The 14,501-nt window shown below is 39.6% G+C and overlaps 2 protein-coding genes across 2 annotated transcripts; both read right to left on the bottom strand.

Moving 5' to 3' along the window:
- Nucleotides 1-6,178: 6,178 nt before the first annotated feature.
- LOC104114957 (uncharacterized) lies at nt 6,179-6,787 on the bottom strand. The gene has a single exon (XM_009625517.1). It carries the CDS (start codon nt 6,785-6,787, stop codon nt 6,179-6,181), a length of 609 nt encoding a protein of 202 aa, XP_009623812.1.
- Nucleotides 6,788-6,820: 33 nt separating this feature from the next.
- Nucleotides 6,821-7,720, bottom strand: LOC104114958 (uncharacterized). The gene has a single exon (XM_009625518.1). It carries the CDS (start codon nt 7,718-7,720, stop codon nt 6,821-6,823), a length of 900 nt encoding a protein of 299 aa, XP_009623813.1.
- Between the last annotated feature and the right edge of the window lie 6,781 nt (nt 7,721-14,501).

Raw genomic sequence — 14,501 nt, 5'->3', positions numbered from 1 at the left:
TAAATCCCCAGCTGCCCAAATAATCCTTCGCGATCGCGGACCAATCCACGCGATCGCATAGAAGGAAACCAGAACAAACTACACTAGTAGGCTTCAACAATCTTCAAAGTCTCATTTCACTCCGTAAACCATCCGAAATCCACTAGAGGCCCCTGGGACCTCAACCAAACATACTAACCATACCTAAAATATTATACGAACTTAGTCGAGGCCTCAAATTATATCAAACAATATAAAAAACATGAATCGCACCCCAATTCAAGCCTAATGAAATTATGAACTCCTAACTTATACATTCGATGCTGAAACCTACCAAATCAAGTACGATTGACCTCAAATTTTGCACACAAGTCATAAATGATACAACGTACCTATTCCAACTTCTGGAACCAAAATCCGAGCCCGATAACCACAAAGTCAACTCTCGGTCATACTTCTAAAAAAACTTCTAATTTTTCAACTTTCGTCATTTCAAGCCAAAATCAATTACGGACCTCCAAATCACTATCTGGACACACTCCTAAGTCAAAAATCACCCAACATAACTATCATAACCATCAACACTCCATTCCGTAGCCATTTATATATAAGTCAACATCCGATCAACCTTTTCAACTTAAGCTTCCAATCTTGAGACTAAGTGTCTCAACTCATTCCGAAACATCTCCGGCAAGTCACATAACGCTAATTGAGCATAAAATAAGCTGTAAATGGGGGAACGGGGCTACAACACTCATAACGACCAGTCGGGTCGTTACAATCACTCCCTTTTCTTCAAACTAAATGGATTAAGGTTAACAAGAAAGTGACATCCAATGTCCTACCCTTCTTGGAAAAAAGGATTTGATGCATCTTTTTTCTAATAAAAAGGGACCCAAGCTTGTCTGGGTTCCTAAAGCTAAATTGTGATTTTTGTTGCAGACTAAGGTGAGATGAAGCAATCAAGATTGGTATCTGAACAATGGTTGTTTAAGACATATGACTGATAAAAAGAAGAATTTTCTCTCACTAACAACCTTCCAAGTATATGGAAAGAATGGGCAAAATAATTGGAATTGGTAAAGTTGGTACTTGCCTGTGGACTGCCTAAAAGATATGGGCATTCTTTCCATAGAAGATATGGGCAAGACTATGCTAATTGCCTATGGACTGCCTAAAAGTTTCTGGCTGAGGCAGTCGATACTGCTTGTTACCTATTAAATAGATACATAGTCAGACCTATTCTTGAGAAAACTCCTTATGAGTTACTTCGAGGAAAAAAGCCCAACATCACTCACCTAAGAGCTTTTGGTTGTAAATACTTTGTGCACAACAATGGTAAATAAGCTCTACGTAAATTTGATGATAGAAGGGATGAGTGAGTATTCTCGGGCTATTCACCATATAGTAAAACATATAAAGTGTTTAATAAAAGAACTATGTGTGTGGAAGAAAATATTCATGTGATCTTTGATGAATCTAACAATATGGGTGAGAAAGGTTTACAGGATGAAGACTATGATATAGGACTCACAGAGGAAAGAGCTCCTGAGACTGAAGGCGAATCTGAGCAACAACCTGAAGGATCATCAGGCAATCAAGAAGGAGATAAAATGTATCTGGAAGTACATGAGGAAAGGGGAACAATTCTAATAGATACTCAGTAGGATGAATTTGAACCTACTATCCCTGGTCCTTTGCACAACTTCTCTCCTGAATCATCTCAAGGTCTAAAATTTAGGCCATAGAAACACCAAACTAGTTCATCCTTGAGAAACTTGTATGCACTCACTGCCTTTTTATCACAAATAGAGCCGAAGAACATAAAGGAAGCTTAAGGGATCCAAAATAGATAATTGCCATGTAGGAGGAGCTAAACTAATTTGAGAGAAGCAAGGTTTGGCACCTGGTACTATAGCCCAAAAATAGAGCTGTTATAGGAACCAAGTGGGTGTTCAGGAACAAACTGGATGAGCAAGGAAATATCACAAGGAACAAGACCAGACTGGTGGTTCAAGGATACAATCAAGAAGAAGGTATTGACTATGAGAAAATATTTTCTCCAGTAGCACAAATGGAAGCCATCAGAATGTTGATAGTCTTTGCTGCATATATGGAGTTTACACTATATTAGATAGATATAAATAGTTCATTTCTGAATGGATATTTGAAAGAGGAAGTATTTGTTAAACAACCTCCTGACTTTGAAAGTGAAGAATTCCCTAATCATGTCTTCAAACTGGACAAGGCTCTATATAGACTAAAGCAAGCCCCAAGAGCTTGGTATGGGAGGTTGTCAACATTCCTTCTAACTATTGACTTTCAAAGAGGGAAGGTACATAACACATTATTTTTGAAAAACAAAGGAAAACACCTTATGATTGTACATGTGTAAGTGGATGATATCATTTTTGGAGTCAGTAATGAGACATTGTGTAAAGAATTTGCTGAAATAATGGGGAATGAATTTGAGATGAGCATGATGGGTGACTTGAACTTCTTTATTGGTCTACAGATCAAGCAGATACCTACTGAAACCATGATCCATCAGCAAAAGTACATCAAGAGCTCTTGAAGAAATTCAACATGAAATCCTCAAAGTCAAATGATACTCCTATTGACATTGCCACAAAGCTCGATCTAGATGAAGAAGGGGAAAATTGGAGCAAAAACTATATAGAAGAATGATTGGATCACTTTTGTATCTCACTGCAAATAGACCTGGCATTGGGTTCAGTGTAGGTCTATGTGCGAGGTTTCAGGCAAATCTCAAGGAATTCCATTTAAAGGCAGTCAAAAGAATGCTCAGATACTTGAAAGGAACTCCTGGCTTATGCATGTGGTATCCAAGAGGATACAATTTGACTTAGTTGGTTATGCTGATTCTGACTATGTAGGTTTTCATGTTAATAAGAAAAGCACTTCTGGAACAGCTCACTTTCTAGGTTCTTGCCTTGTGTCCCGGGGAACAAAGAATCATAACTCAATGGCCCTATCTATAGCTGAAGCAGAATATGTGGCAGCATGTCACGACCCCAATTTCCCTTTATAGGATGTCGTGATGGCACCTATCCTCTACGACTAGGTAAGCTAAATAGATAATAATAACTTGGTAGAAAGAATTATCAAAACACTAAAACAAAGCTGAATAATTGATATACTCTTCCGAAACCAAGCAAAAATCCCATCAATACTCTCCCCTAAACTGGTGGAACTGACTCATAAGCTCTATAGAGTAAATCTAGAATATCTAATACATCACTGTCTGAAATAAATACAACAGGAAGTAAAATTGGGAAGGTGACTCCGAGGCATGCAGACGTCGTACATGCATACCTTGAAGTCTCCGTAAGGCAGCTACAAATGATCTCTAACGACTGGCACGAATAGACGTACCTGGATCTGCACAAAAAATGTGCAGAAGCGTAGTATGAGTACACCACAATGATACCCAATAAGTATCAAGCCTAACCTCGGTAGAGTAATGACGAAGCTAGGTCAAGACACCTACTAGAATATAAATAAACAGTATAAAAACGTAATAAGGGTAATAAAGAAAAGCGGAGAAATAACTGATATGAACCAAGATAATAACATGAACTAATACCGAAAATTAAACATGAAAATAACATAAAAGAAGCAACTAAAGAGAACTACAATGATCATACCCGGGCAACAACTCCTAGAACAATAAAGAATAAAACAACAAGAAATGTTCCCACCAAAACTCTTTGCAACATGAAATAAACAGAAAGAATCACAACGAGGTACCGCCTCGTGTATAATGAAATCTTAACCGAGGTACCACCTCGTATAAGAAAGAATCACAATCGAGGTACCGCATCGTATTCACATTTCTCAATTTCAACCACAATCTTTCCTTATACCGTCGCATGAGCCCTACATTTCAAATAGATTTTTAAAACAGTTTTCCCGAAATAGCTACACGCACTTTAGCCAACCTTATGATGTCGCATGGCTTCACGTAGTTCCTTTACAAGCAACACGCGCATAAGTCCCATCTTATACCGTTGCATGCACATTAACCCCAAGCCTTATACCGCCGCATACACGTCAATATAACATCACAATAATAACTCGCACCACAAGTGCCCATATATCACAACTTGCCAATAATCAACAATATCAATGTTTTCACAAAAATAGCCTATGTCTCCACCACAACGTGTACAAGAATAGCAACAGCAACAATGAATATAAAATGCTCAACAAGATGTTTCAACAATAACAATTTTGTCTCAACGTGATAACGGCTTCACAACTTCAACACCAATAACTCAACAATGAGAAACAATGTATAACCACGATGTTAAATAATAATAACTCACAATGGAATAGATAACTCATAACAATGACTTCAAATAATGGAAATCAACAAGAGAAAGGATACCATAAACAATAACTCTAAATAATAGAAATCAACAATGAGGGACACAACATGAACAATAACTTCAAAAAACGATAATCAACAATGAAAGAAATAACACGTAATAATTAAAGAGGCAACACATTCAACTAAAGCATGAGAGCAATTTATCAATTAGAATGTAGAACAAGTGTTAACCAAATCATTTAATCCATGTAAGGATAGACAAACACAAGTAAGAATAGATTGACTAGGAGAATTTAGAACATGATATGGCATTTCAATTCAAGCATGAAAATAGTCTAAGTAACCTAAACCGGTCAAATACCATGTACAACCCATGTACCCACTTCTCACCTTGCGTACACGGATTTCACTTAGCACAATGGACTCAAACAGTACCAATCCTATGGGGTAGTTCCCCCACACAAAGTTAGGCAAGACATTTACCTCTACTAGGCCAATTCTACACTCAAAAATAGCTTTTCCTTTAAAATCTTCTTTTACACGGCACAAATCTAACCAAAATCGACCTAATATAATCAAACAATGCTAGGGAATTCAACTACAATAGATAAAGCTAAGATCTTTACACCTTTTCCAAAAGTCAACAAAAGTCAACCCGGGGCTCGCCTGATTAAAACTCGGGTCCAATGGTAGATTTTGTCTATCCATGACCCCACGAGTTCATATATATGATTAGTTTCAAAATCTGAGTCCCAATCGATTCTCAAAACTCAATTTCTTATTTTTCAAAATCTTGACAAAGTTTTACCAATTTTCACTTTGATTCACATGATTTTGATGCAAAAATCTAAGATATATTGATGGAATATGATTAGAAATGGATTAAAATCACTTACCCAACATTTGTAGGTGAAAGTCCCCTCTCCAAATCCCCTTCTACCGAGTCTAGGGTTCAAAAATGAGAGAATGAATTCAAAAATCCCGTCTCTTACGGGTGCCAACCTAATCAATTTGATCAACTCGGGCGTCGGTTAAGGTTATTCATCCTTTTTATTTATATAGACAAATATATCAAATGAAAGGAAATATAATAACTATAACTAATTGATGCAAAGCATAAAACTTCCAACAATATTTTTAATATCATACACAATCTATTTACAATTATCCTCGACGAGCTTTCATATTTTGAAAACAATCAATAATGACATCATTACTTACATTTATAAATACATCACGCTCAATGTAACAAACTAAATAATCATTTAAATATTGATCACCCATGCTGTTCCGCTCTTCATTCTTTATCTGCTTTGTGGACGAGAATGCTCTCTCCACAGTTGCGGTAGCAACAGGTAAAATCAGAGTTAACTTCACAAGTAAATACATATACGAATAAGTCTCCACAAGATTTGTCTCAACCAATGCTTTTGCCAAATCATTAATTCCTTACAAGTTGGAGAAATTGGGATTGCCTGCTCGCATATGAATTATAAAAGTATCTAGTTGATAACTCAAGTCTCGAATCTGTACTTCATCAAACTCATTTGGATAATATTTTTCTAAAGTCATTATTCTACCTTTATCAATATTAGCAAAAGAATTGGATGGATTCAAGCTAGCCATCCCAAGAAGCAAATTGCTACTCACTACATCAAAACGATCATTAAGCTCTTGAAGTTGCACATCAATTACAACATAAAAGATATCAACACGCAAGTGGTGTTAATAACAAATACCAGAAGACTTGCGCTTCGACTTTCCAGGAAAATAGGATTCATCCATCTTGGGAATTATAATATCATGCATATCATAAAATGAGGAAACATCATCTAGCAAAGATTCCTATCTAGTTTCCCTCATATCTTGCAATATTTTCTTTGTAATGTTAAGAAACTCCACGGCATTAACAATATCTTGATTCCTCTTTTGTAGGATCTTGTTCAACTCATTTGACATTGCCAAAACTTTCAACATCAAGTGAAGCATAAAAACAAATTTGAATGTTATTTTCTCACTCAAAAGATATTTTGCTTGATTTCTCTCATTTAATGTAGAACCTTCATGTTCAATCACTTCAAGCACAAAAATAATTGATGAAAAAATAACAATAAAGTTATCTAATGTTTTGAAATGTGATCCCCAATGAGTATCATCTGGTATTTGAAGCCCGCGTTCTTGATTTAGTCCTCGCCCGGTATGAACTTCACCAGACTCAAGTAATTGCTCCAATTTTTCAGCTTGAAGATGGCGAAGCAAATCTTTGCGCTTAAAAGATACTCCAATGATATTCAACACATTAGTAACATGACAAAAGAAGTCTTCGACATCCAAATGCTTTTTAGACATAGCTACAAGTGTTAATTGCAATTTATGAGCAAAGCAATGAATGCAATATGCCGATGAGCTGTCTTTCATAATCAAAGTCTTGAGACCACTTATCTCTCTCCTCATGTTACTAGCTCCATCATAACCTTGTCCACGTATTTAGGATGGACTTAGTGAGTGGTCCAAAAGCAAAGAGTAGATTGCTTCCTTCAATGAGCATGCCGATGTATTACTAACATGGACAAGACCAACAAATCTCTCTACCAGTTCACCATTCTTATCAACATAATGCAAAACAAGAGCCATTTGTTCTTTGTGTGAGATATCTTTGGACTCATCAACTAATATACCAAAGTAATCTCCATTCAAGTCTCCAATTATAGCCTTTAATATTTTTTTTGCACAAGCATTGATAATATCCTTTTGGATCATAGGGCAAGTCAAAGTATCATTTTGTGGAGCATTTTCTAATATTGCTTTTCCCACATCCAGATGATTGTCCCCATGCCATTGTAAGAATCCTAGAAAGAGGCCTTGATTTGTTGAAGATTCACTTTCGTCATGACCCCTAAAAGGCAATCCATACAACAATAGAAGTCTTGCCACATCAATTGATGCTTCTAAACGCATTTGATACTCACTTTTCAACTTCTCGGAGTGCTTATCAAAAACAACTTGAATTGATTGATGATAATTTGATAAATCTAGCATCTTCTTGAAACATTTATCATGGGCACTATTAACATCACCAACATGTAAATGCAATCTTTCAAGACCCTTATTCCAATCCCTAAAACCATTTTTTGTATAAAATTCACCCACACTTCTATGAATAAATTCATTTTTGAAAAAATAACAACATAAGCAAAATGCCGCATCTTTCTTTACACTATACTCCAACCATTTAGAAAATTGGCCATTGAACCAACTTGGAACAAATTGACGCATTCTTCCTCCTATTTGAGATTTGGGAAATTGATGCTTGGAAGGTTGACAAGGACCTTGTTGAATGTAATCTTTCTCCTGGATCACCTTTAAGTGACCCCAAATCGAGTTCATTTATAAGATATGAAAGATTGGCATTCGCTTGGATCAAGGATTGACAACTAGGACATGGTTGAGAATGGTCCAACCGCGTGACAAATTTATCCATCTCAATTTAATTCCTATAAAATAGAAATTAATTCCTGTGAAAAAGCTTTCTCTGTAGCTCACTATGAAATATAGAACAATTTCTACTAGTTCATACCATCAATAAGTTTAGTTATTTTAAATAACTTAACCTTCCCTAATATTTTTGTTTGTCGTTGTTAAAATAGAGTTAATTTTGAATTTTCCTCGATCAAAATTATTTGGGATGTTCTTTCTCTTTTTGCCACGGTAATAAATTCTACAGTGAAATTATTTAAGAGACATTTGATTTTCAAACACAACCAAAAAAATACATAACAAAAAAATCAAAACAGTGACAATAAACTTTAGCAAGAACACTAAAATCCAACTAAATACAAAACAAAAACAGAGCAAGAATATATATTTGATGGGAAAAGAATAGCCACATAGGGTTAAGAAATAAACAAGAGGAGGTGAGAAAACTTTACAATAATGGGTGTAGAGCAATGACTAGTGAGCAATGAAGGTGTGAAGCATCCGCAGAGTGGCAGAGGTAAAGCAGAATAAATGCTCACAGAGAAGCGAGAAGCAGAAGTAGTGGCGTGAAGCAACGAGAAAGGGAAATGGGAAAGTGGCGTAAGGGACTTGGGGAATTGGGGATTTGTTTTACCAGAGAGTTTTAGAAATTGGGTTTTGGGAAAGATCCTAAAAAAGGATTTTAACTTTCTATTAGGAGTATTAATTATAAGAGAATATTTTATAAAGAATACTTCTATTAATATTTTATCTTATTTGTTTATACTTAAACAAACAACAAAAAAGTCAAACATTTAAAATATAGAAGAGTGTGTTGTGTAGTATACTTAATCTCCTTAAATTGCAACTAAATGTGTGCCAAAAAATTATGTGCTCCCGCTTGGATTCAAGCCCTCGCCCTGCTGAAGGAAAAGGTAGATCTTTACCACTGGCACCTTTGTCACTTTTGTTCTACGGGTGGTACTTTGGATTCAAGCCCTCGAAGCTTGCGGGTGGCCTACCACCCCGAACCATGTACATAAGTCTGCCCCTGGTCTCCCAGCCCTTTAACCAGATGCAGATGTCGCATTTGCAAAACCTCGTAATTGCGGACCAGGGCTCGCATTTGGGAACCCTGACAACCTCAACATTCATCGCAATTGCGATAGACTTCGCAATTGCGAACCGGAGGGCATCGCAAAAGCGAACTATTGTTCGCAATTGTGAACTTAGTTGAAATCTGGCAGTCTTCGCAATTGCGAAGGGGGAGTCGCAATTGTGACATCAGAGCCCCCATCGTCACCTTCACAATTACGATGCTGGTGCTCGCAATTGCGACACCAGAGCACCAGCAACACCAGTAGTCTAATTTCAGTCTAAAACCATTCCGAAACATGTTCGGAGCTCGTCCAAGCCCTCGGGGCTCCAAACCAAACATCAACACAAGTCTAAAAATATCATACGAACTCGCTCGCGTGATCAAAACATAAAAATAATGTCTAAAACTACAAATCGAAAACTAAAACACATGAGTTTCAAAGTAAAGTTCAAGAATTTCTAAAGTTACAACTAAACGTCTGAATCCTATCAAATTAACTTCAAATGACCCTAAATTTTGCGAACAAGTTCTAAATACCATAATGGACCTATTCCAAGTCCCAAAAGGCAAATTTCGAGCTCGATAGCTAAAAGTCAACCTACGGTCAAACCTTTCAACTTCAAATTTCCAAATTTCGGCAAGTCAATATAAATCAACCTACGGACTTTAAAAATCAATTCTCGGTATACACCCAAATTCGAAATTACGATACCAAGATATCAGATCCATAAAAACATATTTTTGGGGTCGTTTTCATAAAAGTCAAAGTTTAGTCAATATTTTCTAATTTAAACTTTTAAGTCAAGAATCAAGGGTCCAAATCAACCCGAAAGCTTTCCGGAATGAAACTAACCAATCCCGCAAGTCATAAAATCATAAATACACATGTGTGAAATATAAAAAGGGGTAATGGGGCATAATTACACAAAATGACCGATCGTGTCGTTTTATTCTCCCCCTCTTAAAACAAATATTCGTCTTCGAATGTGCATAAGGACATACCTGAAGTGGTGAATATATGAGGATAACGACTCTGCATGTCGTGCTTGATCTCCCAGTTCGCCTCCTCGACTGAATGACCCCTCCATTGAACTTTCACTGAAGCAATATTCTTTGATCTCAACTTTCAGACCTGTCTATCCAAGATAGCCACATGCTCCTCAATATAAGTCAAATCCTCGTCTAATTGGACTGTGCTGAAGTCTATAACATGAGACGGATCACCGTAATAATTTCGGAGCATTAAACATGGAACACTGGATGAACCACAGACAAACTAGGTGGCAAAGCAAGCTTGTAGGCCAACTCCCTAATCCTCACAAAGATCTCAAAAGAATATACCTAGGGCTCAACTTGCCCTTCTTCCCGAACCTCATTACACCCTTCATGGGTGAAACCTGGAGTAAGACTCGCTCTCCAACCATGAATGCAACATCACGAACCTTCCGATCCGCATAACCCTTCTGTCTAGAATGGGCTGTACGAAGCCGATCCTGGATCATCTTGACCTTCTCCAAAGCATCTGGAACCAAATCTGTGCCTAATAACTTAGACTCTCCCGGCTCAAACCACCCAACTGGAGAACGATACCGTCTCCTATATAGGGCCTCATAAGGAGCCATATGAATGCTCAATTGGTAGCTGTTGTTGTAGGCAAACTCCGCAAGTGGAAAGAACCGATTCCAAGCACCCCGATATCCATAACATAGGCACGAAGCATATCCTCCAATATCTGAATGGTGCGCTTGGACTGTCCATCTGTCTGAGGGCGAAATGTTGTACTCAACTCAAACCATGTACCTAGCTCACACTGTACAACTCTCCAGAAACGTGATGTGGACTGGGTACCCCGATCAGAGATGATGGACACCGGTACGCCATGAAGTCAGATAATCTCGCGGATATAAACCAGAGTTAACTGCTCTAAAGAATAAGTAGTCACTACTAAAATGAAATGAGCTGACTTGGTCAACCTGTCCACAATCATCCATACCGCATCAAACTTCTTCTGAGTCCGTGGGAGCCCAACAACGAAGTCCATGGTGACATGCTCCCATTTCCACTCGGGAATCTCAATCCGCTGAAGCAAACCACCTGACCGCTGATGCTCATACTTCACCTGCTGACAATTTAGGCACCGAGCTACATACTCCACTATGTCCTTTTTCATCCTCCTCCACCAATAGTGCTGCCTTAAATCCTGGTACATCTTAGAAGTACACAGATGAATAGAGTACCGCGAACTGTGGGCCTCCTGAAGAATCAACTCACGCAACCCATCCACATTGAGCACACATACCCAACCCTGCATTCATAACACACCCTCATCCCCAATGATAACCTACTTGGCATCACCCTGCTGAACCGTATCCTTAAGAACAAGCGAATGGGGGTCGTCATATTGACACTCTCTGATACGGTCATATAGAGAAGATCGAGAAACCACGTAGGTAAGAACTCGATTAGGCTCCGAAACATCCAACCTAACAAACTGGTTGGTTAAGGTCTGAACATCCAATGCTAATGGCCTCTCCGCTGCCGGTAGGTATGCTAAACTACCCAAACTCTCCGCCTTTCGACTCAAGTCATTGACCACCATATTGGCCTTCTCGGGATGATATAGAATGGTGATATCATAGCCCTTAAGAACCTCTAACCACCTCCGCTGCCGAAGTTAAGATCTTTCTATTTGAACAGATGCTGTAGACTCCGGTGGTCGGTAAAGACCTCACAAGGAACACCGTACAAATAATGCCGCCAAAATCTTCAATGCATGAACAATGGCTGCCAACTCCAAGTCGTGGACTAGATAATTCTTCTTATGGGTCTTCAACTGTCAAGACATGTAGGCAATCACCCTACCGTTTTGCATCAACATCTCTCCAAGGCCAACACGTGATGCATCACACTCCTCAGACCAACACTGGAGCATTAGTCAAAGCAGTCTTGCGCTTTTGAAAGCTCGCCTCACACTCTTCGGACCATCTGAAAGGAGCACCCTTCTGGGTCAATCTGGTCATAGGTGCAGTTATAGATGAGAAACCCTCTACGAAACGACGATAATACCCAACCAAACTAAGAAAACTCCGGATCTTAGTAGCTAAAGACGGTCTGGGCCAATTCTCCACTGCTTCAATATTCTTCGGCTCTACCTTGATCCCCCCACTTGACACCACATGACCCAAAAATGCCACCGAATCAAGCCAGAATTCACACTTTGAAAATTTTGCATACAACTTCTTTTCTCTCAAGTCTGGAGCACAATCCTCAGGTGCTACTCGTGATCTTCCCCACTGCGAAGTAAACCAAGATGTTGTCAATAAACAAAATAACGAATGAATCAAGATATGGGTGGAATACTCTGTTCATCAAGTGCATAAATGCTACTGGAGCATTGGTCAACCCAAATGGCATCACAAGGTAGTGACCATACCGAGTCCTAAAGGTTGTCTTAGAAATATCCGGATCCTGAATCTTTAGCTAATGATAACCTGGCCGCAAATCAATCTTTGAGAACACTCTGGCACCCTGTAGCTAAACAAATAAGTTATCAATGCATAACAATGGATACAGCCTTGTTCAACTGCCGATAATCAATACACATGTGCATAGAGCCATCCTTTTTATTCACAAACAAGACTTTAGCACCCCACGACGACACACTAGGCCGAATGAAACCCTTATCAAGAAACTCTTGCAACTGCTCCTTTAACTCCTTTAGCTCCGCTAGGGCCATACAATATGGTGGAATAGAAATGGGTTGAGTGCCCGGTAATAAGTCAATACCAAAATTAATATCCCTATCGGGCGGTATGTCAGGAAGATCCACTGGGAATACATCTGGAAAGTCTCTCACTACCAGAACTGACTCAATAGTAGGAATATCAGCACTGACATCTCTCACAAAGGCTAGGATAAGCATCACACCCCTTCTCAACCATCCGCTGATCCTTTAGAAATGATACAACTATGCTAGGAACATAATCTAATGCACCCCTCCACTCTAACCTTGCTAAACCTGGCATAACCAGCATCACAGTTTTGGCGTGACAATCTACAATATCATGATAGGGTGACAACCAGTCCATGCCCAAGATAGCATCAAAGTCTACCATACTAAGTAACTATAGATCAACTTTGGTCTCAAAACCACCAATAACAACTAAACATGACCGATACACACGGTCCATAATAATAGAATCTCCCACAGGCATGGACACATAAACATGAAAACTCAAAAAATCACGTGATATATTCAAATACTGAGCAAAGTAACATGACACATATGAATAAGTGGATCCTGGATCAAATAAGACTGATGTATCTCTATGGAAAACCAGAACCATACCTGTAATGAAACAACTGCCTCAGTCCTACCCGGAAAATCATAAAATCTGGCCTGGCTTCCCCCTCTAGGGCGACCTCTAACCGCTCGTCTCCCACCCCTAGTTGGCTGTGGGGGAGGAGCGGTAACTGGGGCAACAATCATGGCCTGAGAAGCTTGTGGACCTGACTAAATCCGTGGAGCCTGAGTAGTCTGTGGAGGTGCACCCCTCCTGAGTTTGGGGCAGTCTCTGACCATATGACAGGTATCACTACACTCAAAACAAGCTATCAGTGGGCGTAGCGGCTGGGACTAACGCGAGCCTGGCCGGCTGGATTGACCGCCGAAGACACCCCGTGCAGGAGGTGCACTAGAAAATGGCTGAACAAAGTGTGCAACCTGAGACCTCGGAACAACCGGAGCACCACTAGAAGCTGGAAGTGCTGAGTGAATTGGACGACTCATATAGCCTCTACCATGATGGGCTGTAGCTGCAGCGTGACCACCACTAAATCCTCCCATACCACCAGGCCTCTTGGCCTCCCTGTCATCTCTCTCACGGCCCCGCATACCCTCCAACCTCCGTGAAATCTCTACCACCTGCTGATATAGGGTATCTATCTCCAACTCTCTAGCCATGCTGAATCTAATACCGTAGTTGAGCCCCTCGATAAAATGATGGACTCACTCTTTGACTGTAGAAACTAAGGCAGGTGCATGTTTAGACAAATCACTGAATCAGACAACATACTCTGACACTATCATAGTACCCTGGCACATCTGCTTAAACTCTACGTGCCATGCATCCCTAAGGGTCTGAGGAACAAACTCTTTCAAAGACAACTCTGAAAACTGAGTCCATGTAAGTGAAGCTGCCTCAGCTGGGCTACCCACCTCGTACGCTTACCACCACTGATATGCTGCTCCCTTTAACTGGAAAGTAGTAAAAACAACCCCACTCGTCTCCACAATACCCATTGTGCAGAGAATATAATGGCACTCCTCTTGAAAACTAAAAGTAGGAGGGTGATACCTTTTGAACCTCTCGAGCCTGAGCTTCTTCTCCTCAGATGCTGATGCCCAAACCACGGACTGAACTGGAGCAACAGGCTGTACCGGTATAACCTCTGGGACCTAATCAACCTGGACCCACTGCTCTGGGGTACGGGACGTGGGAGTCTGTGCTCTTCCTCCAGCTTAAGATGTGGCTGGTGTAAGTGGAATCAACCCCGCTTGAGCTAAGGTATCGAACATGCTCTAAAACTGTGCGGGGGTCTCCTGAAGTGCTG

This window comes from Nicotiana tomentosiformis, chromosome 7 (genome assembly GCF_000390325.3).
Source record: "Nicotiana tomentosiformis chromosome 7, ASM39032v3, whole genome shotgun sequence".
Lineage (NCBI taxonomy): Eukaryota > Viridiplantae > Streptophyta > Magnoliopsida > Solanales > Solanaceae > Nicotiana > Nicotiana tomentosiformis.
The sequence above is the reverse complement of the archived record's forward strand: the minus strand, read 5'-3'. Positions and strand labels throughout refer to the sequence as shown.